This window comes from Hypomesus nipponensis, chromosome 24 (assembly GCF_054491055.1).
Source record: "Hypomesus nipponensis isolate SF chromosome 24, ASM5449105v1, whole genome shotgun sequence".
NCBI classification, from domain to species: domain Eukaryota; kingdom Metazoa; phylum Chordata; class Actinopteri; order Osmeriformes; family Osmeridae; genus Hypomesus; species Hypomesus nipponensis.
Genome location: NC_140384.1, coordinates 2,623,925 through 2,651,384, shown reverse-complemented (window position 1 = coordinate 2,651,384; position 27,460 = coordinate 2,623,925). Strand labels below are relative to the sequence as shown.

The following is a 27,460-nucleotide window of genomic DNA, read 5'->3' as shown; positions in this document are numbered from 1 at the left end:
AATGAAATATTCTGTTTGTTAAAAGAGGAGGCATCCTGTTTCATAGATATAATTGTCGACCAAATTAAAATGAGTTAAGGCATCAATAATTCATGACACGGTGACATCTGAACCCTAAATGAGTTTTTCCTTTGAGGAGAAGAAGCCCAAATGGACAAATGGACAAATGGAGAAAATGTCAACGTTTTGACAGACAGGGCAGGGAGAGAAAGCATTGTAGCAAGGTCTGAAAGAGCATCTCTAGTTATTGCAAATGTAGAAAAAGGCGAAGGTTCAGTTCCTTTGGGTCTTATGCAGAAGAATGATCTTGTGAGGGGTCAGGGAAGAAAGCAGAGAAGAAACGAAGGAACTAGAATAAAGAGTTCAAGGAACCCAGTTAACTTTGGGTCCATTAACAAAGCAAGCATTTACAAGGTAAAATAATACGATTGTTATCTTATATTCTGAGATTATTCCCAGAAACACGAAAGAATACATTGAGGCTTCAGCTAATGCTACCTCAACAAGTTCACATCCTTTTGTTTGAAACCCGTACAAATAAATTGTGGATCAGACCTTTATAATGTGTATAACCTTGTGAGAATCTAGTGTGCTTATGGGAGTTCCTTCGTCCTATGAGCTGGTGAACCTTCTCTGCAAGGAATACTGAGAGCAGTCTATGTGTAGCTGAAAGGCTGGCGATATTTGCCAATTGTCACCAGGCTCTTTAAAGAGTAACTTTGAAAACCAAGAAAAGAATGATCTGTCTTTCTCCCTCTCGCCCTTCCCATGTCTCTTTTTTCAATGGCAACATTCTTTTCCCCTCAATATTCATCAATAGCTCAGCGTGTCACAGAGAAAGACTAGCTGCCTCAAGGGCTGAGACCTGAGCCAGAGAGAGAGAAAAGGAATTCTTGAGAAAAATAAAGGATCTTTCCTTCTTTAAAAAGACAGAATTGTGATGTCAGGCCTGGCTTTATGAGGTTCCTTTGAATGGAGACATGAGTGAAAAGACATTGCATATTGCCTGCCTTAGAAAACGGGATCTTGTGTTAGTGAGAAGCCACAGTGTTCGATCTTTTACATTTCAAACATCATTCATGCTAATGGTTACCAGCTGACTTGACTGTCTGACTAGACATAGATTTGACATACCATCACATTGAAAAGCCTGGTCTACAAGTACCTGATTGGGTTTGAACAAAAACTACAAAGTCATGCAACCAGAGGAGTTATGGAAGAGCAATTAACCTTTCACTGATGCTACTCATCACAAGTACCCACTTAGGACGATAAGAGAGTGTGTGTGAGAAAGAGAAGGACTGTCTGGAGAGAGAGAGATGGAGGGAGAGAGAGGGAGATACTGAAGGAGGAAGGGTTGAGCACCTTGTGTGTGACCTTTGCAGAAAGAGGGAGCAAGAGCTCTACACTCTAACTGCCTGGGGACAGTTGGCCAATATCACCAGCTCTTGAATTAGACACAGAAGTATCTCTGTGTGGTCCACAGCTCTACTGTGTCTCACCATGCTATTAAACACTGCTCTTCTGTTAAAGATGCTGAAAGAATAAGAGCTTTTCAACAGGAATATGCTCATGTCTGTAGCCTACATAAAGTTTGCTTGATCTTAAGTGAAAATAATATGTACCTTAAAATAAACAAAATATACAGCTTGGTATTTACTCTAAACCAAACCACATTGTACCAGATTGTATTCAGTATTATACAGGATTAGGTACCTACAGTGCATAAGAGACACCACAAAAAATGATAGCCTTAGTACAGGAGTCACATTGGTATCTTTGAATGATCATATCCAATAATGTTTCATGGTTTAATAAAGGGAGCGCACTTACCGCTGACTTGAAGTGGAGAGGTTTTAGTTTAATGATTTCCCCCCTCCCTTCTAGATCTCTCTGCCCCTGTTCTACTGGTTTCAGTACTGCTGGCTTTTAAACAGGGTATTACTGAGATAATGTAAATAACATTTTCTATAGGCATTCATAATTTGTGCTGACAGTTTATGTTGGTGTGGAGTTTGAGGGTTTGATGTCCATGTTAGTGTAGAATAAGGGACGAGTGGGGTGTGTGTAGAAAGGGACAAAAGAGAAAGGAAATGACTATAGATTCTAACCCCTGACAGACAGAGATGTGTCACTTCACTCTCGATTTCAATGCAATCTTTCACAGAGCAGAACTCCAAACGAAAAAACCTGTGATTTCTACACAGTCAACGCTCAAATACACCACCCACCTAGTAATGAAATCCACCCACCCAAGCATTGTTATTGTTGTTTGAGCTATGGTAAACACACAAGAGATTGATTCACTTCCGGCATGTGTCCAATGGGTAACCATTGAGTCGTTGGAATGTAATTCCTTTTAATAGCAGAGGGCCCATCAGTGAGACCCAATAGTTTAATTCCCCCTTGTTTCTGTTGATATTCCTGTCACTGTCACATCCGTCTTACATTTTCTCCTCAAGTGCCTACAAACAAATAAGCTGACATGCATGTCTGTCATCACCGTACATGTTTTCTGCTTTCAGCCCTGCTCACACACAGTCCATTTGGAGTCTGTGGTTTGGGAGCACCTTTAAATACAGAGTTCAACACTGTTTTGGCGGGACGAGGCAACACACATGGCTAACGGACTGCATAATTCATGGGTCTGGGCAGGCCTGGTGAATAGATCTTTTATACCATCTGCACCCTGCCTGGGGCATATATACACCATTAGCTTCCTCACCCTCACACGGCAAATCAAAGGAAACTTCCAGCACTAAGGGAGGGAGGGAGTACATATGTGGGTGAGGAAAACTCTTGCACTCTACAACACAAACCGAACAGAGAATACGGTACTGTACATGTTGATGTTGTTTACTTAATCCTTTAACTGCCAAGTCAGCAGAGAAAAAGTACTTTTTTTCTAAATTGAGTAGTGACATTTACTTTATCTGATTTCATTGCAGAAACACATATAGGCTGAGACCCTTAATGTGTGTACATAACCAATGTAATCCAAAGCTCCAACTGACCCAAATGATTTGATAAAAGACCATAAGTGAATATTTCATAAGTGAAACTTTCACAGGTGAAACTATAGCCTAAAGACCTCATAATCAAAAACCAAATCAATTGTATCAAATGTTTTAAAAGCTCTTTAAAAAAATAAATAATCACAATTATTGCCTCGATAAAATCCTGAGCTGAAATCCTGTTAAAGCTGAACATTTATTTAATAGTTGGTTACTGATTTAGTAAACAAACTGGTCAGTGAGGAACCAGCTGTTCTAAAGGCTTACCTGCATTTGATGTGAAGGAATTACCTGTAAACTAACCTTATAGGCGGTGTCAATGCAAAAGGTTTCTCCGTTCTCAATAGGAAAGGCTCGTTGATCATGCAAAACGAATGAGAACTCCCCAGTGGTTGGTTAAAAGATTAATGGCACAGAGCTCTCCTTCATTTATTATGTTGTCTCACCAATCTCTAGAGGAAGTGTGCATTGCATTCACACCTGGTACCACTTAATACGCTTCAGTAACACTTTCTTTTGATGCAGTGTGCATGAGACTTACATGATGCTGACATGATACTCTCATAACCATGTCATCGTTATGCCAAGTTAAAGTGTAGTTTGTGTAGTTTGTGTAGTCTGGTTTAATGGAAGTTGTCATAACATAGACATTGACAGGTTATGTTGTCTTTTTTAATGCTAAGTTGTCATAACAAAGACATCCCAAACAGTGTCAACGTTGCGTTGAAAATTAGATGATACTTACTGACAACAGTCATAAACATTCATAAATATTCTTACATGTGTCATGTCATGGTTATGACAGTGTACATGTCAGTCTCATGTACACCCCTAGAAAGAAAGAATTAACTTTATAACGTATGATCTGCAATGTTGATTGGCATTAAATAATTGAGATTGGCCCATAGTTATAAGTATGCCATTACTGTACTTCAGTTGGCTTTGATTGAAATTAAAGTGAGTTATGGAATGCAGGGAGTATTCATTTCTAGTCTTGACATGAATGTTCCAGTGACTTGTGGTCACATAGCTGGATGTGAAATAGCTTGTCTGTTCTATTTTATAACCTCTTACAGAAATGCACAGACACGTCTCAGAAAAATTCTGTTTATACTTCTCCTTTCTCTGATTTTGATCATCAAACAGGAGCTCTTGTTTGTCCATCTCTCCTTCCCCCCCCCCCCGCATTTAGACATTTCTCACATGTCTTCTTCTCTGTCTCACATCTCTCCATCCCTCCTCCCTTCTGAAGCGTCTGAATATCCTACCTCCTCTCTAACTCCACATGCTTCTCTTTCAAACGTGTGACGGCCTCTCTCGGAAACTCCTTCCCTCTCGTTGATTTGGCCTCTGTCTCTCTGCCTGTCCTTCTCCATCCTTATCCTCTCTCATTCTGTCTCTTCTTCTCCTCCAGGTGTCTGATGACTCAGACTCTCTAGAGCCGGGCCTTGTGTCCTGCGTGGAGCCCTTCCAGGTGCGGAGGCTCTCCTGCAGGACAGTCCAGCTGCCTCCGCTGGCCTTCAGACAGGCTGAGCAGTACTACTGTGACCGCAAACCCGAACCGGACACGGTTACGGTCCCTCCGCGGCCCACCACTCTGCCGCTCCGCACCCCCCCGCTCATTGCCATCACCTCCGCTGACACCACCAGGTGAGGCCGTAGGTGTGTGTGGGTGTGACCATGTCACTTCATGCATTTAAAGAGTGTGTGGGATGGTTGGTTTGTTTGTTCATGTTCTATGGTAATTTTGGCTGTGATTGTTTTGCCAGGATCAATATAGCTAGCTATCACTAACCAGCTGAGGGAATCATCTAACTTCCTGTATTTGAGAATAGCCTGTTGTGGTAATCATCTGTGATCAAAACACATGACCTCCTGCCGTTTCTTTATCTGACCAAAGTAATTGTTGAAAATGGAAGGAATTCTAGCATAACATGTTTTATTTTGGTTTTTGATTCGTTTTTCAGCCACAGCATCACATTAACCACTGGTTTCTTCCAACTATGTTCTCTTGAGAGTTGTTCAAATGATCCCTGACTCAGTCATGGTTGAAAATGGATCTGACTCATGAATGTATTTCTAAAAGATCTATCTTTGCCATTGTCACTTACTGATTGCAGTATCAAAATTACAGAGGACAGAAATTCACTTTACATCCCAGAAGATGATAAACAAAGTAATCATTTTAAGCATTGAACAAAACACTCTCTGTTTTGGACTTATTTGAAATAACAAACTGTATTCATGTATTTTATGAAAAGACATGAGAATGATGTTGAAAGGTAGAGCAAGTGAAATATTATAATGATCGAATCTTTTGTTATATGGATGTTCTACATGCACATTCAATGTACTTAAGATTTGCTTGACAAGTCTGATACCAATAAGACAATGTTAGCCAAAGCCACATTAGTACAGTGTTATCAGCAAAGGCAAGACAGAGCTTAGCTGTCTGCACACCTCTCAGCATCTGGTACGAGGTCAAGAGAGCTACCAGAGTTGCCTGGTGTAACGAGTGTGTATTCACAATCTGTTCATGGCAGACAATCAACCCAGATAAGGAGTGAGGGAAAAATCAAGTCATAACACCAGCATACCCACAACAAACAAAAACTACTACAAAATACCCGCCTGGCAAGTTATTCCCAATATCATGTTTGATCAGAATATCAGAGATAAATCAAGACAGGCAGAGACAGATGCTCTGTAGTCTTCCTATACATACATATATATATAGACAACTTGGAGGCATGAAATCCACAGGGGAAGTTCAAAACATTTCAAGGGGCTAAACGAATCTGCTATCCAAATTGTTTCTGAGGGAACTGACTGGAATTGACTAGAACAGGGTAAAACAGAACAGAACGTCCTAGAACGGCATAGAAAAGAATAAAGATCACCTGCATTTGAAAGTCAAAGGAAGTACACCGGGAAAGGTAAATCCCTACTATTACATCAGTGAAATATTTTTACGAGTATGGCTTTATAATGCCTCACCGTGCTGAGGATTGCAACCAGCATCAAAGAGCTTAGTGGCTGTGTGATTCTGTCATCCAGACCACACCAGATCAAGAGAGAAAATGTCTTCTTCTTCTCTCTTCCTTTGGCAGGGAGGATGGTATTTGGTTGGGTTCTATCTTTGTCATTTACAGTGATACAGTGTAGTTTCCTGGACATGGTGGTGTGATAGACAATGGTGGAGTGATACAAGCACGTGGTGTCGACTAAATTACCATCTTTAATTAACACTTGTCAAAATGAAGTAATGCTTGTCAAAATGTTGTCTAAACAACACATGTTTTGGAGATGGGGCAAAGACTGGTCGCGCATGAATGCGTGGGAATGTTTGTGTAGCTGATGTTGTCATTACATATACCGGAATTACGGTAATGATGTGTTGTAAAGCCAAGTTGTATTTGGACAAGAATATGCAATGTCACCTTCATGTGATTGCCAGCTACGCTTTAACCACGTCAAGGCCAAAAACTGAGAGCCATGGCATGTCTCCTCCGTGTGGCCTGGCTGTCAAACCATCCCTCTGTGACTTCACAGAAGACTGGGCTATTTCACAGCAGCTGCTTTTTAACCTTTGAATGCTAAGTCAAACTTAGCATTGTTGGTTTCTGCATTGGAGAATGTTGAATTCACAATGTTGAATGTGACTTGAATCCGAGAACGGCGTCACCTGGTCCTAGACAAAGACGAGAAGTGTTATCCTGCACTCTATTTCAGGCTACGCGGTTGACTGTTCACAACGATGATGTCATCACTGTTTCCTGCCTGGCTAACAAGCCCAACAAAGTCTATGGGAGAGTCATTTGAAACCCGCACATCTAACGTCACAACTTAAGTTCTCTTGAATCAGTGTCCAGAGATCCTAGGACAGCAGTGAGTATGTAAAGAGAACAGTGTAATTCATAACTGAAATTCTCAAAAATTTGATCACTGCTATTTGAGGCAGGACTGACCATAGTTCGGCAGGATATCATCAACTACTTGAATGAAACCTAAAATAAAAATACAGTACTACAACTTGTCATGAATTATCAGTCATGACTTAAAGAAATGTATTTAGGCTGTTAATGCTTTGAAATGTCTAAATTTTTATAAGAGGAACTGTAATATATAATTGGGACAATTGTAATATAATGACTGGGACATTTTGGAGCTGTTGAGAATTCAGATCTTAGAGTAGCTTTGCTTCCAGCTAGATACATTTATTATTCAGCAATTTAGCAGTACATGAACACAGCTAATATGAAGCATTACCCATGAAGAACATGTGTCACCCTGCTGTAAACTAGAAGTTTGATTGCTTCTATGTATGCATAGTTCATTACTAATAAGCCCCAGAGAAACAAAATACTGGTTCAGGGCACAACAATGACTCAACTGATAACGTAATACTGCACATTCACACATACACATTGAAATAATAAGTCATGAAGCCTGAAGAAACAGAACCCGAAAGAAAGGCAAGGCAGATCAATCATTTGAGAGGAGCATCTGTCTCTGTGGCTGCTGTTCTCCTTGCCCTCCATATCACCCCTTGTTCTGTTCAGCGGCTCAAGTGAAGCGACCACTGTTCTGGTACAGCATGCCTGTTCCACAGGAGATTGCATCCTCGCTACTGTGGTTGGAGAAATTGGACTCTCCATCCAGTTCATTTCCAGATTAATGGGTTTGAACAGAGGGATGAAAGGATGGAGGGAATTAAGGAAAGAAAACAGCTCCTTGAAATTCCATCTTGGGGTAAAAAAAAAAAAAACAACAAAAAGGAAAATATGCCAGAAGCAATTTTAAGGTGGAGATGAAGGCTGGTTGTTTGCACTCTCCTTTCAGTCTTGTGGGGCCACCCCCACAGTCATGCCCCTATCCTGGCACTCTCAAGGGACAGAAACAGAAGACTTGATTAGATTCACTTTGTCTATCACCCACCCCTCTATTCTAACACACTCACGTGAAGGGTAAGAGGCGGGGGCTTGCTGCTCATGTTTACAGTAATGTATTTGGACTCTCCAGCTTTATCTTTGCTGTAGGAAAAGGTAGAAATCCACTATACATGTAATTATTTTACGCTTGAGGTATGTAAATTTGCGACCGCGAACGTTTATACCATTTTCTAATTGCATAGGCTGCTACTCAATGATGTGGATTAGATTTTGGACCTCGGGCATCTTGCACGCAATTTGAAAAAGTATGGCAGGAACTGGGGAGGGGGGGGGGGGGGAGCGTCGTCACAGGAGTACCTTTCTGAAGTGGGCGTGCACGGAGAGATATAGGACAGGACTTGGAATTGTATTTCAGCCAGGTTGTCGATGCGACGGGGAGGGATGCTCATACGAGTACGGGACATTTGTGATCTTGACATTTCAACAGTGCAACTGTTTGTTTTTTGCTCGTGTAAAAGGCGCATATTGTAAATGTTATATTTTGTCATTAATTTGTTGTTGTTGAATGTTTACTTTGTTCGAGCAAATTTAGAATTTAGTCTATTTTGGTCCAAATGAGCTGATGGATTTATCCTTTCAATATGCGTAGGCCTACGGAGCAATAGTTTCATGAATAGTTTTGTACTTTTAGGTATTTACTGGTCTGTATTGTCCTGTAACGTACATAGATGCGAATTAGAGTGCCTGAATGTGTACTTTAACTAACCTAACTTTCAAATAAACTTCAGTGAATTTAGGTTTCTCAGAAATAGGCTAATTCAACATTTCCCAGACGCGGGGCGCAGAAATACCCCTGAAGCTCTTTAGCTTTTATTCTGACTGCTATTTTAAAACCTTGGCAAGCTACGATGGATACCGCCGGAGGAAAAGTGGCGACAACATCCCTAGTCGCTGGCAGCGGCAGCTTCAGCAGCGGAGGCACCGGTGGAAGCTCGAAAGCGCCCAAACATTTGTGGAGGCAGCAAAACCAGGCAGTGCTCTCTCCACTTCACCACGCGCTCGGGGTACGAAAGAATAACCGGGTCAGACAAAGAGGATTTTCGGACACAGAAAAATACCTCAGCCCCAGGACCATGGACCGGACTTATGCAGTTGACACTGGACACCGACCCGGCTTGAAGAAATCGCGAATGTCATGGCCATCCTCTTTCCAAGGACTTCGACGGTAAGGACATCATCATTTTGCATTCATGAGGACGGAAAGGGCGTACAACAAAGACTCAAAAGTGAAGTACACAGTAGATGGTATGTTGTAGATACACAGTAGGCTAGATGGTATGGTTGTGCTAATTTATGTAAGGCTACATTTCTTCTACTTTTCGATACGTGTTGCATTTTATCGATCAGCAAAGACACACTTTGTGAAAAATTTGATATACAAGTGAATTAAAAAAAAAAAAAAATCATTATATTATTTCATACGTTCTGATTTATGCCCTTAGGCTAGGAGGCATTTATGAGTATCTTGTAGGCTATATTTTAAGGTAAGACTAAAAAAGAGGCGTTGACTGAATGTACAGAGAACTCATAAGCCAGCCTGTACAGAGCAGGAAAACGATTGAAAAAATATAATTAGATTGTGAGTTTGATAATAATGTAGAGAGCGTTTCTGTGCCTTACGGAAGTATTTGAAAGTGTATGGACTATGTGGTATGTAGAAAATCATATTCTTGCTGGTGTTCTGGACAGTCCAGTCACACACGCACATGCATGGGCGCACACACGCGCACGCGTTTTTTATTGGAGAAACTCACTCAGTAGCTAAATAGCCTACCTCCCGCCAGCACCATGGGAGAGAAACCTCTTCGGTGGTGTATCTGGTTAAAGCAGTGTTTATGTAAGCTGGTCATTACAATCGTAGGCCAAAGGGCACAACATTGATCCTCAGTGTGGACAAGATTTAGAGGAACAAGTACCGACGGACAACGTAATTACCCCTGTGACACATACACCATTGACTAAAAAGCGTATATTAAAGTACTTTAATATAGCCTACATGTACATTTGGAGCACATGGTGTTACATTTAAACCATTTGAAAGCACAATGATCATGCCCTAATAGGTTACAACACTATGTCACGATGTGATCCATATAATATTCAGACAAGGTACTGTACAGTCAGTCACAGGAAAGTTACCTTGGATAAAAGTATATGCTGACATGTAGGATTATGATCCTCATTATATACCCACACTGTTCCACATTCAGACCCACAGTCTGGGGTATTTTCTGCTCTAATTACTTGCTTGTGCAGCAAAGTAAGAAAGTAATGTAATATATGAGAAGGTCATCTCAGTCTCCTGTCTGAAGTGCTAGAGCCTGGAGCTAGCAGCAGTTGCAGCATTGGGTTATTATTTCGCCGGCCTGGTGTTTGGTCTGGGTATGACTGACACTTACCTTCGGGACAAGTTGTGCCTCTCAGCTCGGCTGGACCCGAAAATGAACTACAGATTGTGCCTGTGTCTGCAGGGATGAGAGACAATGCTATATAGAGAGAGAGAGAGAGTGTGTGAGAGACAGAGAGCGAAAAAGAAAAGCTTTTTCTTCGTTTTGCTCAAAACTGCCTTGTTGACATCACCCAGATACCAGGATAAACAGTTCAGTGCTGAAACAGTTTTGAACTTGTTTTCGTACTTAGTCTGAAAGCTCTATGAATGAGTCTATGTTTAGATGCAAGCCACAGAGACTCACAACAAAGACCCTCCCCTCAATAAACAGCTAGTCAAAGCCTGTTCGGAGAGACACACCTTCATTCTCTGACCTGGGTGTCCTGCCTGTGTCAGGATTTAAGCTACTGGATGGCTAATAGGCGGGTGGAGCTTGATGCCTAATTTTGAACACACCCAGCCTGAACACGAATCAAGGCTAGGTTCTGTCTCTGTCTCTCTGCATGCCCGCCCAACAGACTCCATCCCAGACTCTCCTTAGAGGCCTTAAAAAGGATTCTTCTCAATGAGCAAAATGGCTGCCAATTATGATTTTGGTTTATGAGACTTCCATCCATAAAGAGCAAGGGGCATAGTTGGAGTACATTGTTTTTCTGACAATGGCCACATTTAAGTAACGATTCAGTGTAATTAACGCTTTAAGGGGCATGAAAGAACACAGCCTCACATGCTCTCATATTTATCTCGTTCCTAAACTCAGCCCTCGTTTGTGTCAGCCTCCTGTGTTGCTGCGTAGCGGGATGTAATATTAGGTTTGAGATGCTACCCTTTGGCGATATCATTAGATCCCAGGTGTGTTGGTGCGTGAGCGGGCATTGCCACTGAACATAAGGCTATGTCTGTACACTGTCTTAGTCACACAGTCAGAGCTGTACTTGCTACAGCCTGTCCATCCAGACTGGAGATGTACAGGTGCACAGAAGGACTAAGATGTGAGACTGACCATTAACCGATGAAATCAATCGAACATGACAGGGATGTTGAATTGCAAAGGATATCACTTGTACCATTAATTCAGGTGTTCAGGCAACCATGGCCAACACTGAGCCTGTCACCATTTCAATCAGGATAGACCTGGATAAGTGAAAGATATTTATTACAGAATAATAAATGTACTACAATGTTTGGAGCTTGGACCCCGCGGGGAATTATATAAATCAACGGGCGCCTGCCCAACGCCCGAAGCAGAATCCCCCGCGGAGTCCAGACACTGGTGGCGGTGGCACAGCCGACGACCAATCGAGCCGAAGACGGAGACAGGAACCGGGTGGCGACGGGGAGGTGGAGGGTCGCGCACTTGACAGCATCAACGAACTACACAGTGAAAGAATCGTATTAAAAGGCACCGACCATATGACGCCATGTATTGTAGGCGGGAGCGCTAATCAACCTAAACCCCAGTGACCGTCCGACCCGGGAACGGGGGAAGGTAGGGCGTTCTTAGCGGGGGGAGTGAGTAGTGCAACTATGATTGAGCCCGAGTGCAGGGATCGGTCTTGCCTGACTGAACTTGCGCTATGCTTCATTTGTTGGTTGGTTGTCATTTTTTGGTTTGATAAATTCACCTGCTTGGATCCTGTCTTCGAGTATGGGGCAAACCTAATCACAAAGCAATAAAAAGATGAAGCTTGAGATGAGATGGTCACGGTCCTAATTGTAAAATAATGCCTGTATGGTAAACAGGCTGTTTATAGCAATTTCTACTCTTGTTGTCTTCACCTGCATTGAAGATGCCAAAGAAAATCTAATCAGCAGCGGTCCTTGACATATCTTCTTGTGTGGAGAGTTGCCTGTTCTAGTCTCTTGTGAGCAGATGGCCATCAACTTAAATGAAGCCTGGGACTATAAAGTATTAATGGCTGCTTTGATGCACAATATTCAATAGGCTTGTGTTGTATTTTCATCTTGCAAATGAGTATGTGGCAAGTTGGACAGCACACATGGTATATGACTCGTTCATTTTTTGCTCTATCTCTGAATCACAACAGATTACTCTGCTTTCCAGAGGTTTTCATCCATGCCTATGTCTTTGACACCTCCCTTTCTTTGACGGGATAATGATTAAGTTTCTTTGCCTCACAACGGGGTAATTCTTCTATTGTATGTCTAAATATTAAGCATTTTGTCAGTTAATACAAACGACTGATTTCAACGAATTATACAGAGTACCAGAACCCTGCTCAAAGGCTTATCTTTATCTTTAAGATATTATTTGTAATATTACGTGTATGTGTATGGTTGTGTTTGTTGTTGTCTGTGTATGTTTTTGTAGATCAGGAATAGTGGAGAGCGTTTGGGTTTAGTACAGGAAGCAGAGGCACGTTTACGAGCAATAGTATTTCACTTGATACTCCTTTCACAGCTGCATATGGCTAAAAAACACAGACAAGCTGTTGGTCCACCATGCTTTTAGTGCTACCTGAACTCAACAGTGGGCAAAATGAGTCTAGCTGTACTGTAAGTTTAGTATGCATCTTGCTGGGGTTCAACCTGAATGGTTCTTGGTGTGAAAACTGATGATGTGAAATTTGATGTGAACCCTTTATAGGTTGATGATGAGAGGATGGAAGTGCTATATGTTTTTTAAGTCATTGTAGTTTTCAGATGTTTCTATATGGAAGCAGAAAAACACACAGACAGAAAGCAACAACAGAAAAGGTTTTTGACTTCCAGAACGACCGTACTGAGGATTGGGTTGTTGTAATGCTCAGTGTTTTTCATCCTTGGTCTATCAAAGTGGTTGAAATATGACCACAAGCCATAAAGAGAGGAGCAGAAATCCATATCCACTTCACATCCAGTCACAATCCATTTGTACGTTTGAGACCAGGTTACAAGTACGACTTTTGATTGGACGCATGTCCGCAGAATGTTGGCTGACTTGATCTACTCCTAGTCCTCTAATGGTCTGGTTGCTTCTTCAGTGATCTTTTTCACAGGTGCGGCTCTCAGGTTGCTGTGCTGTATGGACTTGTAATGGATACAAATCTGACTGAAAGTGCAATGTGAATGTATAGGCTACTTGAAGTTAAACACTTCTGAAAGTCTGGAGATAGTTTTTCACATCTAGATTAGACTCGATATAAAAGCCTCTTTTCTTGGATAATCCATTCCAAGGACCATTTTATCAATGACTTGCTACATCTGTGGCAAGGAAAAAGTCGTCTGGATACTGTAGACAGGCCAACACACCATCAAAAAGTGAACTCAAATTTTGTAGACTATGGGCCTCATTTACTAAGAGTATTGCGCCCATTTCAGTCGTGAAATAGCGGGTAAAGACATAACACCGTATTTACAAAGGCAGCGCACTTGAGTAAAAACGCAGATTACCGCTGCTGGGAGGGTATAAGGGAAAGTGGGTGTAGCTCCTGTTCGCTGAACTTTTTGTTTTCTTTTCCTCGAATCACCCATGGTGGCAGTAACATGCCCCAGATTGTCCCAGTCTTTAAACGGCGCGCTCATTAACACTTATGGGCGCTGATTGCCCGACGAGTATCTGGTTTGATAAATACCACGCAAAATGCGGAAATACACCGTCCGCTATTTACGGTTGGGCAAAGGCGCAGATTAAGCTGCGGTCGCAATGTTAGCAAATTAGGCCTATGTGTCCGTGTGCACTGGCTAACTGGTTGACCTGAGGAGAATTTTTGGATGATATTCACACTGGTTGAGAGAATGCTCTGTCATGTTTGTCAGGCTGCTACAATTAACAGAGCTAATCTGTGCCGAACTGCTGCTTTTCATCCTCTGGTGTTATGGAATTTAAGTGAACATATACCGTTATCTCCGCCCTCATTCTCAAGTGGCTACTAGCTAGAAATGAACAGTGTCTTGTTTACTCTTACACTTACTTACAAATTGTATGCGGGCTAATGAAGGCAATGGTAGCAAGTGTTTGTGCTGGTTCTGGTGTGGAGCTGTAGATAGTGAATTACAAGGACTGGACTGGAAGGAACAATTTGAGGCAATCAATCTTCAACAAAAACGAACAACAATGTGCCATTTATCCTGGACCGGTCTAAAAGTGTCCATGGCTAGAAAAGCAAAATGTTTTCCTGTGGGCATTTCTCAACAGGATTCTCAATCCAGCGTCTCGTGTCATGGCTTGAGTGCTGAATAGCCCAGGCATAGGAAATTAATGAGCCACTGTGTATGAAACTCTCAGAGTACCTCACTGGGGCTGTACTAGGAATTCCTTGTTCTACTCAAAACCCTGGAGAACCTGCGTTTCCACCAGGACACAATCTGTTCCTTTGCCGATTAAAAAGTTGCAAATGTGCTATTGGCACCCATTGAAATGGCAGAACAGCCAGGATGACGGAGATATATAACATAAGAAATTAGGTCACTCCACATGGCTGGCTGTCGGTCATTGGCTCCAGCCCAGAATGGGAACCAGTGAGGATCTTCTCATCCAGGCCCCTCACTACCAGCATGCGATAGTCTTTCATATATCTCCCTGCAGCACCCCACGCCGCTCTGCGACTGACTAATGAGACGCTTGAGGGCTGTTGTGAAGGACAGCCACTGTGTGAGGAGCTGACAGCCAAAGCCCCGGTGGCTGCTGGGACTGATACTGGGGAGGGCCAGCTGATGGTTGGACACGCTCTGCTGAACCCAGTTCAGCCTATAGGGGGGGGGGGGGGGAGGGTAGGGTAGGGGGTAGGGGACATGGGCTCTCAAGCTGGGCCGACTGCCGGTCCTGGGTCTGTTGTTAACTCAGCTGTTACCTCAGAGGCAGACCCTCCATGAATAATGCATCCGTCCTGGCTGTTAAATACACATCTGGATGAAGGCATCAGATGAAAGCTATTAGATGGAAGCTTGAACCGCTCCTGAGTCCCATCTCTTTCTGTTCGTTAGTGGAGTGAGAGGAGAGCTGGAAAGCAGCTATTAGCTGCAACATGCTGGAAGCTATAGAACCACAAACAACCTGACAGCATGCTGCAGTGAAGCCCCAGGGATACACTTAGAACTGAGGAACAGGGATTTCACGTTGGAATGTGGCTTTAGGGTGATCCGTCTATCACCACAGTGTAGGTTTTTACATGTGCTGGACGTCTCTTTGAAGGTTGTTGTTTTTCTTTCTGTCTTCCGTTCATATCATTTTCTGTTTTTTTTTGTGTCTTGTTTCCGTTTTCTGACAGCTTGTCGTGCACTACCTTTTCTGTTTGGCCAAAAAAAACCACACACACACACAGACACACACACAAACATCCCCCTCCCCTCACACAAACATCCCCCTCTCCTCGCACACAAATACACCCTCCAATCACACATATGTGCATGTATGTGCCTATGGATTCCTATATTCTTTGACACATATCTCTTGGCTGATATGCTTCCTAGACCCATATGTACTCTGCCACCGTGTCAGCTTATATTTTTAGACCTGCCACACACACACACACACATACTCTCACACACATTTTACGCACACTTTGCACACACACATTATCCCACACCTTTCAGCAAACATAAAAGAAATCATGCAAGGTGAGCTACATTACTCCAACCACCTCACCTGCAACCCAGATCTCCAGCTACTTAGTTTTCTACTGCAGTAGGCGGTACCTTTACACATGCATAAAAACATTCTACATGGATTTGCTCAATTATTTTTCTGTAATTTGTAGATTTGAATTGCAGTCAAATCTATTCTCCCTGAGTTTACGTACATATGATTACACGGACTTGCCCAGTTAAAATTAAAGGGATTTTCATAAAAATATAACCTAGGTTTGGAATGAAAGATTGTATGAAAGATAAAATGTTTTGGGGGTTTGTATTGCGGGTAATTAAAAACACATTGTGCTTATGGAAGTCCAAGGTCATATACAGTATTATGCTGTGCTTGTGGCTAGCTTGAAGGTATGTTTCTGTGTGCAGGTCTCCCCAGGGACAGATGACAAGAGATTTGGGGTATGGACATGAATGCATAATTCATATGGAGGTTGACTTTATTGTAGTGGAGCATACCTAGACTGCACTAAAGGCAGACTTAACTAGAAGCTGCCTATTTAGTTTTCCTCCCAGGTAGGCCTCTAACGACACACAGGATCTAGTTGTAGGCTGGGTTCATTATCATGAACCCGTAGGGAGTGCAAACCCAGGCTGCCTTTCATGTATTGGTGGGAGATGGAGACACATTCCCTGGTCCAAATTGTTTCGAAATTGATGCGCTGTATACAGACTATCCACATGACGTCTGTATCATGCAATCAGAAGCGGATGGGGAATTCTTAGCATATTATTAGCATATTAAGTTGTATCTTAAGTACTATCTATACTGTGCAACAGCTTCAGAATGTGTCGTTTTGCATCTCGTAACACATACAGACTTGGGGAGGTTGAGGAACCATAAGTTATTTCATGTCATCAGGACTGTGATGGCCTAATAAATCCACCAAAGTCAATTTTCCAGTTAGTGGGAGATAGATTTCATTGGAGAGACAGCGTCTTGATGGCTGCAATCTCGGCCTCATTAAGAGAGCACTCTGGCTAGGGTGGCACTCATCAGGTTTGCGTCAACATCAGAGGTCCGGCTTGGAAGCGTGTAGAAGTACGTTGGCACATGGGTATTACCTCAACAATGTTGTGGGACTCCAAGATGGATATCCTAGATGACTCCCCCTTTTGCTGGGATTTGGAACAGTCCTAATAGCATGTGTGTGAGTGGTGTTGGGCAGGCTTTGAGCTTGGGGCACTGGGCTGCTCACATGTTTATAGCCAGCGGGGGTGGATGGTGTGTCGGTATCAGCAGGAATCTGATACTGTATGTCTCAGGAGTAGTGGAGGCTCATATGGTAGAGGCTTTTGGTTTATATTCTGCCTGAAAGAATTTGGTCTTAAAGAGACCAAAACACAATCGAAAACACATACTTTTCCTCTTAATTGTAGTATCGTGGTCCATCGAGATTGTTTGAGTTGCCGAACTTTGGTAATATTGCTTGTAGAAATTATGCCTTCTCTTGAATGTAATGAAACAAGATTAGGCAAGTCTTGTTCAAAGTGGCCCAAAAATATTTTGACAAAACTCAACAGCAATGTCTCTTTCCACAAATCATGGTTACTCAAGATTATCCACAGACCTTGTTGTGAACAGTGTAATTTATGGACTATTTTCTTTCACCAAACTACAGCAACCAACCATATCACGATCACGTAGCACGAGATACTGATACTGATACTGTTAATCTCAATGCACTTGAACAACATGTGTAAACAGATCCAGTAAAAGTCTAATTACATGTTCAATGAGAATGTAATGAAATGCAAAATAACCTATTTCTTTGATTAAACGCCGCAGCGTTTATTACACAATGTGAATTTTATGGTGCGGCGTTTATTCGAGGGCAACGTTTATTTGAGGGCGGTGTTTAATTAGTGAGAGAGATTTAGTGAATTGTTGCTGCAGTGTGGCCATAGACACAAAGCCTAGTGGAAAATCGAACCCGCGCGTTTAGTCGGGAGTAGGCTACAAGTGCAGTATGAGTGCGGCAGCTCCCTTTCTCATTGGCTATAGGTATGCGCCGGTAGCACTTTAACTGTTTCAAATAAAAGTGTTCTACATTGTGTAGAAATCTGAAGCAGCATGCCAAGACGTTCTTACACTTCAGCTTTCAAACAGAAAGCTGTGCAGAAAGCACTCACCAGCAGCAACAGATCTGTAGCACGCAAACTTGGGGTTGACGAAAGGTGAATTTGGAGGCAGCGTTTATTACGCAATTTTCATTTTTGGTGCGGCGTTTATTCAAGGGCTGCGTTTATTTGAGGTTGGCGTTTAATCTGAGAAATACGGTAGTTAAAAATGAAATCCTAGAGAAAACATACAAATCCAATGTACAGCAACTCCATGGACAAAAATGTATCCTTGTCATACTTCAAGGTTTCATTGAGATTCATACTAGTTTCATTGAGATACTGGTGGTATCGAACCAAATAACCCTCTTTCTGTGTGACTAGAATAGTAAATTGTGGCGTGCCTGTCTCTGTTTCTCTACTCACATTCCTTGAAGGTCAGATCTCTCGTTTGGTAAATAGTCGCCATGACTACATTAGGTAAAGGGGTTCCATTGATTAAATTAGTGATGAAATCTCTGTGGGATGTTGTGTGAGGAGAGGGTGGAGTAAGAAAGGAGAGGCAGCGGAGGAGTAATCGGCATGCTGGTGTTTTTATAAGATGGATCCCATGATCTCTGGAACGTTATAGATTGTGGGAATGCGGTCAACACATAGAAACCAGGTTAATAGAGCTCAGATCCTCTCTGGCTCAGTTGAAATCCCTCCACAATCTCACATTGTGGGTGAAGTCTGCTGTATGGGTCAGAAATAGAACATGGTACCAACTCACAAATCCTGGAAAAATATGAAGGCTTGTGAATTGGTAGTTACTTATGTCTACTTCTAAGTCCAAGTTTATCAAGAAGTTTTCCCTCCTCATTGAAAGCTTAATTGATGGTGTCCTTGCCAGAAATTCGTAACCTTTTGCAAATGGATAATTTCATAAGTGAGGCCCTGCCCTCATCTCTATTTCTGCTCAGTCATCAGATATGGATAAAGGTCAGGGGAGCTGGATCTTGGCTTATGCTTCGGGTAGATCTGAAATTTTCAGAGAACTCTGGTTATGTTACGAAAGACTGAATCTAGTTTAGTGTCTGTGCTTAAGGGTGTCAGACCAAAATTGGGGACCTTTCTCTCAAGTCTTGCTTTCTTCCCGCTGGATGGATGCTAGTAGCAAGGAGCTAACTGGGTTGGATCTAAAAACAACAAAAGAACCTCTCTCTCCTCCATCCTCTAATTACCCCCCCTCCATACTTTCTTCTGTCTATCATTCTCAGGCCCTCCCGACATCTGCTATTCTCAAAATCCCTTCACATCCCAGTTCCAGCCCCTTCATTTATTATATATTTTTGTCTTTATTCCTTTCTCTCCATTCATCCATGTTTCTGTCTTTCTTGGCTTCACTTTTTGCATCTCTCTGTCCCTCTCTCTCGTTTCCTCTCCCTCTCTCCCTGTATCTCTCTCTCTTCTGTCTTTGACTCTTAGATGTGAGCACACATGCAGGATCGCAGAGGGAAGGATTGTATGTTAGATAGCTCTCGTCATCTCCTATGTATCAGAGCTGTAGAGGAGATCCATTTGTGTCCCTGTACTGCCTTTGTGTTTGTGGTGTGTCTTCTTGAATAAGATGAGCTCTTCTGAGGAAAGGCATGGCATGTTCCTAGACTCTCCCTGTGCCCTACGGACACAACTTTGTGACCACACACCACCTCGGGTGCAGCCTAGTATTCCCACATACAATCAAAACCATTACTAAAGCCATGCTCTTTCCCCCATGACTACACACTGTTTCAGCAATACACTGTGGCTCTCTGAAAGCTCGTAAATGTATGCACTTCCAAATAAAAATGTTTCACTGTGAGTTACGCAGTCAGGAAGAAAAATGGAACAAAGTAGTCCAATTTACTTCCCATTAATGGGATGAGAAGTCACCAATCAAATGTAATGACGGTAAACTGATTTCATAATCAACAGATCAGTGAAGCATTGTGTTGTGTTGTTGTTGCTTCTCTGCAATTAAACTATCTAAGTCTTTTTTCTTATTGCACTTATATTTTCAGAGACTGTACTGAGCTCAGATGAAAAATCTGTTTAATAAACAGCTATTTCTCGCCTTTCTGGGCAACAAGTTAGTTTGAAATAGACTCCTTAGATTTGATGCCAGTCATCGAACTGTCTCAGGTGTGGAAGACAAAATCTCATTCTGCTGCAAAAAGCTGTCTTGCTTACCTTACCCTGGAAGTCTCTGTCTCTCACCAACTTTGATTGGCTCCCTGTGGGGAGCAGAAGCACAGATGCAACCCTGGGAGTCACATACAGGCATCAAAGTGTCATAAACGTGGCAAGGGAGGTTTGAGCTTGGACAACAAGCTGGAAGCTGTCAGCTGAGAGATAGAGGAAGGAGCTGACTGTGAGATAATGCCACGATGAAAATGGAAGTTTGTCCCTTCTCCCTCCCCATACTTGATTCATAAGAAAGGGATTTAGGGTTTGTCTGGCGCATGGAGGATCAAGACAGTTTGATATCTCGGGGTTTAATATGGGGATGGGTGTCACGTTGTGGGTGTTTGTGTGTGTGTGTGGTTTTGGGTGTGTTGTCTCTGAGGATGACTCAGAAACTGCAAGAAACAAATACTTTCATGAAGAAAAGTATCTCAAAGTCTTTTCATAAAATGTCAGCAGAAACTTTTACCAACAAAGTGTAAAGTATGTGCCCTTCAAGTGAATGTGCCCCAATGGTTTACCACAGCGAGCCTCTACTGATAACTGATTAGAGATCATCAATGACAGGTTTTGAAGGAAATCCTTCTCGGAGTTCATCTTGAGTGATATTTGAGATTGACGTGTATTCTGTGGGTGTGGCTGTAACTGGGAGTCTCTGGGAGTCTTGTCACATACCGGCCATCTGGTTTATGCAGTGCTGGTGTTTGTGATTGTGTGTGTTTGGTGTTGCGTGTGCTGGGGCTGGAAAGGCAGGGTGGAAGGAGTGTGTGGGCGTATTTAAGTCTGTGTTTGTATTTCTGGGTGTAAATATGTGTGTGTCTGGGTGTGGATGTGGGGGGGGGGGGGGGGGTGGGGGGGGTCTTGGTCTTGCTGTAGCTGTGCACCGCTTCAAAACAAGTTGAATGATTAGGAGGCTAGTAAGTCTATCTGTTGGTCTGGGGGCCTGAGGTTGTGTTTGAATGTAGACCTGAGATCAGACACCTAGAACACTGTCCTGTTCCTTTCTCTTTCTCACCTCCCTCCCCTTGCTTTCCTGCTCTCCTCACTTTTCTCAATTGGCCAAAGAACATAAAGGTCTCAGAACAGAAGGATTCTGCAACGTTGACATTGAAATCATCTAATTTACCACAGCATCACAGGAATTGAATCTTGATTACAGGACCAGTGGACCCTGTTTGGAACCTCCAAGGATTGTCTGGATCCCTGCGGTGCTGTCTCTTATCTGCTGCTTATTAAATAACTGCTGCCACTGCCGTTTTGCCCTTTTTGCAGTTGTTGTCGTTTGATCTATCATGCTGGAGTCGTTTTTGTTGTGTGGCTGGGACCGTCCTGTACACCAGCGTGCTACAACCTTCGCCTCAACCTTCCACATGTGAGAATGCCGTTAAACGTTAGCCCTGACCCTCACCTGCTAAGATGGCTGCCAAAGGTTAACACTGAGCGCTTTAGGATGGCTGTTATCAGAGGTAGATTTGAAGGGTCTGTTGTATATTGTAACGTGTATGTTATACAAACACGGAATTTACTGTGGCAGGGAGGTGCAAAACATTAAACATATACGAATCTTAAATTAAGTAAGAGTACAAAAGTTGAACTATTTCCAAGAACTAAACAATCTAAGAATACAACTATTTAAATATAAAATAAAATATATATAAAAATAAGAATAAGAATGAGCAGCGTGAGTGGTCAGCATAGTGCAATCGGACACTGAGAAGGTGGCTTATGCATACTGTAATTGCCATTAGATGGACTTATAATAGCGCACAGAACACAGACGAACGCATCATGTTGCAGCGGTGATGTACTACTGCTTTGACCACTACTTCTACAATGCACACAAAGACACTCACAAGCCATGCGAGCACTCACACAAACACACACACACCAACACACGCAGTCTGTAACGGAAAGGTAGTGATACATGAATCTGAGCTTTTTTCCCCTCCCCCCCAGCTGTGCACATGCTAACCAATTAAATGTGGTTTTCACATACTTGGATTGCTGGTGACAGAGTTCTGACTGTGGCCTTTATCATACTGCCTTGTGGAAGTTCGATATTAAATTAATTGAATTTCCTTTGGTTTTGCCTGTTTTTACACTCAATGCAATGTGTGTATAATTTATAATGGAACAGAACTACGCATGAACAAATGCGCGCACACTCAAATACTGTAGTTCCATACAGTTTATACTGCACACGTACACATACAGCATCTACCACACCGCACCTTGAGCACAGTGGTCTGCTGTAGCAAGCTCGCGGTCTGCAACACACACCGAGTGGGCCTCCACACAAGTCCTCTGCTGGCTCGACCAGAGCCATGAAACACAAACCCTGGAGAACGAATCTCCGCAACTGCGTGCAGCAAATCAAGGGGTGCAAAGGTTGTGTGTGTGCACCTGAGTGTGTTGTGTATGTTTGTCTTTGCCCTCATACAAATGTCAGTGCCTTTGCACGGAGAGATTTGTGGTTCCTGTGTGTCCGTGTGTGCTGTCGCCTTTATTTAAAGGTGTGTGCGTGTATTCACAAGCTCTTCCTGGCACCGGCTTCCTGGCAACAGAAGGGGAGATCTATACCAGGCAGGCTCTGTGCGGGCCCCTCACTGTTCTCTGTGCAGTCGGTCTGGCCTCCAGAGGAGACCTGAGTCTCGGCCTGGGAAACACCGGCAGACAGGAGTCTGTTCAGTCAGCTGGATGGACGGACTTGGAGTTAAATGTAGCACTGTGCAGACATGAGTACATGACCTGAAAATAGGATCACGGCCGTGGAGACACGAGTTCACAGACATTCACTAACTCAAGCACATGCACATACGAGCGCAAACATATCACACAAACCCATACACACACACACACACACACACATACACAGACGCACACACACAGACACAAACACACGCGTGGGACGGAGGAGCAGAGGGAGAGGTTTTGTTGTTGTTGAAGTATTATGACTGCTAAAAGCCTGATAGCTTCTTAGTGGAGAGATGAAAGAGGAGCCCATAGTGACTCTTAACTATCAGGAAGTCAGAGAGAGACACCACATTAAATTGGAGGGGAGAGGAAGACCCTGTGAGATCTGGGATTTCCCAGACCCGCACACATCTGCACACGTTCACACACACATGAACACACACGCATACACATTCCTACACACCCCAACATGCACATGAACACACACACACGCATGCATGCTCACCCACACAGTACGTGTGCACTCATACACTGGCACACACACCCACAGTCAGTTCTTCAGTAACCGTCGAAGGAATAGGGACTTGAAATATGGAGGGGCCGGTCGAGTTTAGTCGAATCATGATTTAGTTCTCTGAGGGAGTGACCTTTTTGATTTGACGCCCTGACGGCTCTCTCTTTGACTGGGGAGCAGGGGTGCTTTCGCACTGTCTCACAAAGCTCAACCCTTGAGAGGACCAGGCACCGTGTGTGGGTGTGTCAGAGAGAGAGAGAGAGAGAGAGAGCAAGAAAGCAAGAGAGAGAGAGAGAGCATACAGTACAGTATGTGTGGTTTGTGTATATGTGGCTGTGCGAGAGAGAAACAGACGTCCTTGAGAAAGTCCTTGGTCAGAACAGAGAGTGCCCTGATAGCAGGGGGACGGGGGGGGGGAGTGGGGGGACGGCAGATAGGATGGATGACCCCTGCCATCAATCTTAGACAGGGTTCAGACCAGCCATGACTACTGGGGGGGGGGGGGGGGGTATAGCGACAGCAGGGGTGAAGGGGGGGAATAGACAGGTTGGGCGCCAGAGGTGGAGATACTTGAGGCTGGGATGGAGACGGATAGAACCGAGCAAAGGGAATGGAGGGAGGCTGGGAGGCAGGGAGGCAGGGAGGCAGGGAGGCAGGGAGGCTGGGAGGCTGGGAGGCAGGGAGGCAGGGAGGCTGGGAGGCAGGGAGGCTGGGAGGCAGGGAGGCTGGGAGGCAGGAAGGCAGGGAGGCAGGGAGGCAGGGAGGCAGGGAGGCAGGGAGGCTGGGAGGCAGGGAGGCAGGGAGGCTGGGAGGCTGGGAGGCTGGGAGGCAGGGAGGCAGGGAGGCAGGGAGGCTGGGATGAAGCATGGAGAAAGACAGCAATGCAGGCGAAGGAGGGGGAGAGTGTCCTAGAAGAACTGAAGAGACATTTCATGGTATCTGTTTAAGATCACTGTTTAATGTCAAGGGCGTTGCCTTGCGCTAGTTTCCACCCAGGCAATATTCTGGCTGACGTTACAAAGTGCATGGTAAAACAGTCTGTGTTTTATGTTGCACAGTGTTTACAACTCCATTAAACGTGTTCAGTTGATTTTGTGAAATCGTTTCATGTTTTTGGGGGAAAATAAAGTGTCCTTGCTTTGTAATATCACAGCAATGGTATTTATTGAATATTTGATTCACTTGAAAGCCTGTGAGGTGCAATAAATCACAAAATGTTCAACAAAGATCGCGACATGGCACTCCTTCTCCAATTAATGTGATTCATCCATGTGTTTACTGTCAAGCCCTTTGAAAACACTCAGCCTGTCTGACAGCACTGACAGCAATTTCCATGTTGGGTCTGAAGCCTGTCGTCTCTCTTAATGGATGGCCACATGTTCAACCTAGGATAACACACACACACACACACACACACGCACTCACACTTTAGAAGCTACACACACACAGAACGATAACAGTCGCTATGTGTATTTGTGTCCATGTATTTGGTGAATCGCAGCCGAAACGTGCAACACCTCAACATATCTACGGTGTGTGTACTGTGTGTGTGAATACTTGTGCGTGTGTGTTTGTGTTGGCACATGTAGCGTTTCAGCAATTTGCCTGAAACTAGTTTCCTGAGAGTTTCACCTGGCTGGAGAGAGACACCACACAGAACCTTCAGTCGTGATTGGTCCTGATTGAGGGCTAGAGATGGAGGTATCATCTGTGATGAGTCCATGATTGAAGCAGCGGTCAGTAGCTGTGGGAGCCTCTCCCAGGCACCTTGGGCCATTGATTAGACTAAAGTAGACCTCATAACTTCTATTAATAATGGAGAAGATCGTTTTGATTAAAGTTTGGTGGCTGGAGACACTAACAGTATCAAGAGATGATTAAAGTAGGAATATGGCTTCAAGTTCTCTGTATTCATCATTTCTCTTTCTTCTCCTCTTCTGCCGCTGCCAACTGTGGACCGGTGCTTGCTATTGAACCATGACCCCCACCAGGTAAGACCACCTGACTCATCAGGCCTTACACTTGATGTAATATGACCAGAAGTTGAAATAGTTTACTCTTACGTAGTAGTACTTGGGGCTACTTTCATTGGTTTGTGCTACGGTTACCTATCATTAGTTCAGGCTATGGTCACCTGTCATGGGTTCGTGCTAGGGTTACTCTGATTGGTTCATCGAAGGCTTTGAACTCAGGTTGGGATTCCAGTCATTTTGCATATGAACGTTTTTTTGTATAGTTAACTTTTTTTGTCTGTGTGCACACATGGTGTGTATGTGAGAGATTTGGTTGTAAATTAAAGGTTCCTTTTTGTAAAAGGAACAATTCCACATTCCTTTGCTAACACTGTTTTTTTTATCATCATATATTCTAACATGAACGGTTGAGTATGTCTATGCTTGAGACTTGAGACCCAGCTCTTTGCTGGAGCTTATGGTCACAAAGAGATAGTGCTGATCTAACTTCAGTGTTAACTGTTATTATTTGGTGTGTGAGACCTGTATGTGAGGGTTTTGATAATAAAATGAAGGGTTCCTTTTTATGAAATGCATTCTTTTTAGTCTAAAGCGTCTGGCGCAAAAATGCTTTGAAATCACAGTCATTGTGTAATATCATGTTATGTGTGAGATTTGCTGGGAGAGTCTAGTCAAATAAAACCACCGGATTTAGGTCAGTTTGGTAAAGAGGGATGTCTTAAACAGGTTGTTTTTGGACACAGGGTGTCAGACTAGACATCAGAGTATGACGTCAGGCTGATGGTGTGTGTGTTTGCTGGGAGGCCCCTTCATCATCTTCACCTTCATCAGCCCTGTTTTCACAGTCTGGAAAGGGCCATGTTTGAGTGGGTGTGTGTGTTCGAAAATGCTTGGGTCTGTGCTTGTGTGTTTTTACATCCTGTCTGTGCATGCCTGCACTGATGCATTATTCAGTGTGGCTGGAGGTGTGATTCAATCTACAGCAAATGACAGGTCTTTTAGGAAGCTTCTCTCTGGATCCACTCTCATCTCTGCCAGCTCTGTCAGGGCCGCCAGCGCTAGCCGCCAGCAGCTAGCAGTTAGCGGCCTGGTTCATCTCAGCTCGCTCGAAGACAGGAGTCTTTTGGCAACAGGGACTGTCGTTCCTCATTGAGAACGTGGGTGTATGAAGATTAAGAACATCTCTTAAGGGTGGGGATCGGAAACAAAATGGCTGCCTGCACGTGCGACCTGTGGTGGACTCGTTTTATCACTGCTTGTTGTTAACGGTGCCACGCATCCGATCTGCTGGTGCTGGTTCTTGGGGCTTGATTCTGTGGCATGACTTGGTGGGTTAGTCCATCTGGGTTAGTCCATTTGTGACTGATGAAAGGGTTTCCTCTCTAGCTAGCCAAGATTGTGTAACTTGAAATGCACCAAGTTATGATTAAAATGACATTGTGTCCTGGGGCAAGGCACTTCACCCTACTTGCCTCGGGGGGAATGTCTCTGTACTTACTGTAAGTCGCTCTGGACAAGAGCGTCTGCTAAATGACAAAAAAAATGACTAAACGTAAATGTAAACCCAATTCTAAGGACTGTGGCACTACATCTGAAAAGAACTGATTCGGAGGTTCTGCATCATACGACATTTCTGGACAGTTTGTTGGGTCACTCGAAAACATTCATAACCAAAAGATTGTTAGGAAGATAACTAATAGGCTTAAAACCTGTATATATGCTGAAGCATATTGTTCTCTCTTCATTTTCTAATTTTCACCATTTTCTACCTATTTGAACAGTTTTGTAGATTATAGGATGATACCGACAAACTATCCTGACCTGTGTGGTTAATTACACTGAAGTGGTGGCATGTGTGCTTGTGCAGATGTCTGGTGTTATGACATTAGGGACTTTGGGAATGGTGCCAGAATAACAGGGAGGCCAGGATTGGGAAAGTAGTAAACTGCAGGCAGCTCCCAACACACCAGCTAACTGGGCCAAGTCTGAGAGAAGGGCAACCCCACCATCTGTTCAAAGAAGAGAAGGAGGAGAGCTGGTGATGGTGGGAGGGAAAGAGAGAGAAACAGATAAAG

At 43.5% G+C, this 27,460-nt stretch overlaps 1 protein-coding gene across 2 annotated transcripts in view; it reads left to right on the top strand.

Moving 5' to 3' along the window:
• pde4d (phosphodiesterase 4D, cAMP-specific) overlaps positions 1 to 27,460 on the top strand; it is a 129,180-nt gene that overhangs the window by 23,026 nt on the left and 78,694 nt on the right. For both annotated transcript variants that reach the window (XM_084690672.1, XM_084690671.1), the window contains one exon: positions 4,429 to 4,664. In XM_084690672.1, coding sequence (XP_084546798.1) covers positions 4,429 to 4,664 — 236 coding nt within the window. The remainder of the gene's footprint in view (positions 1 to 4,428; positions 4,665 to 27,460) is intronic.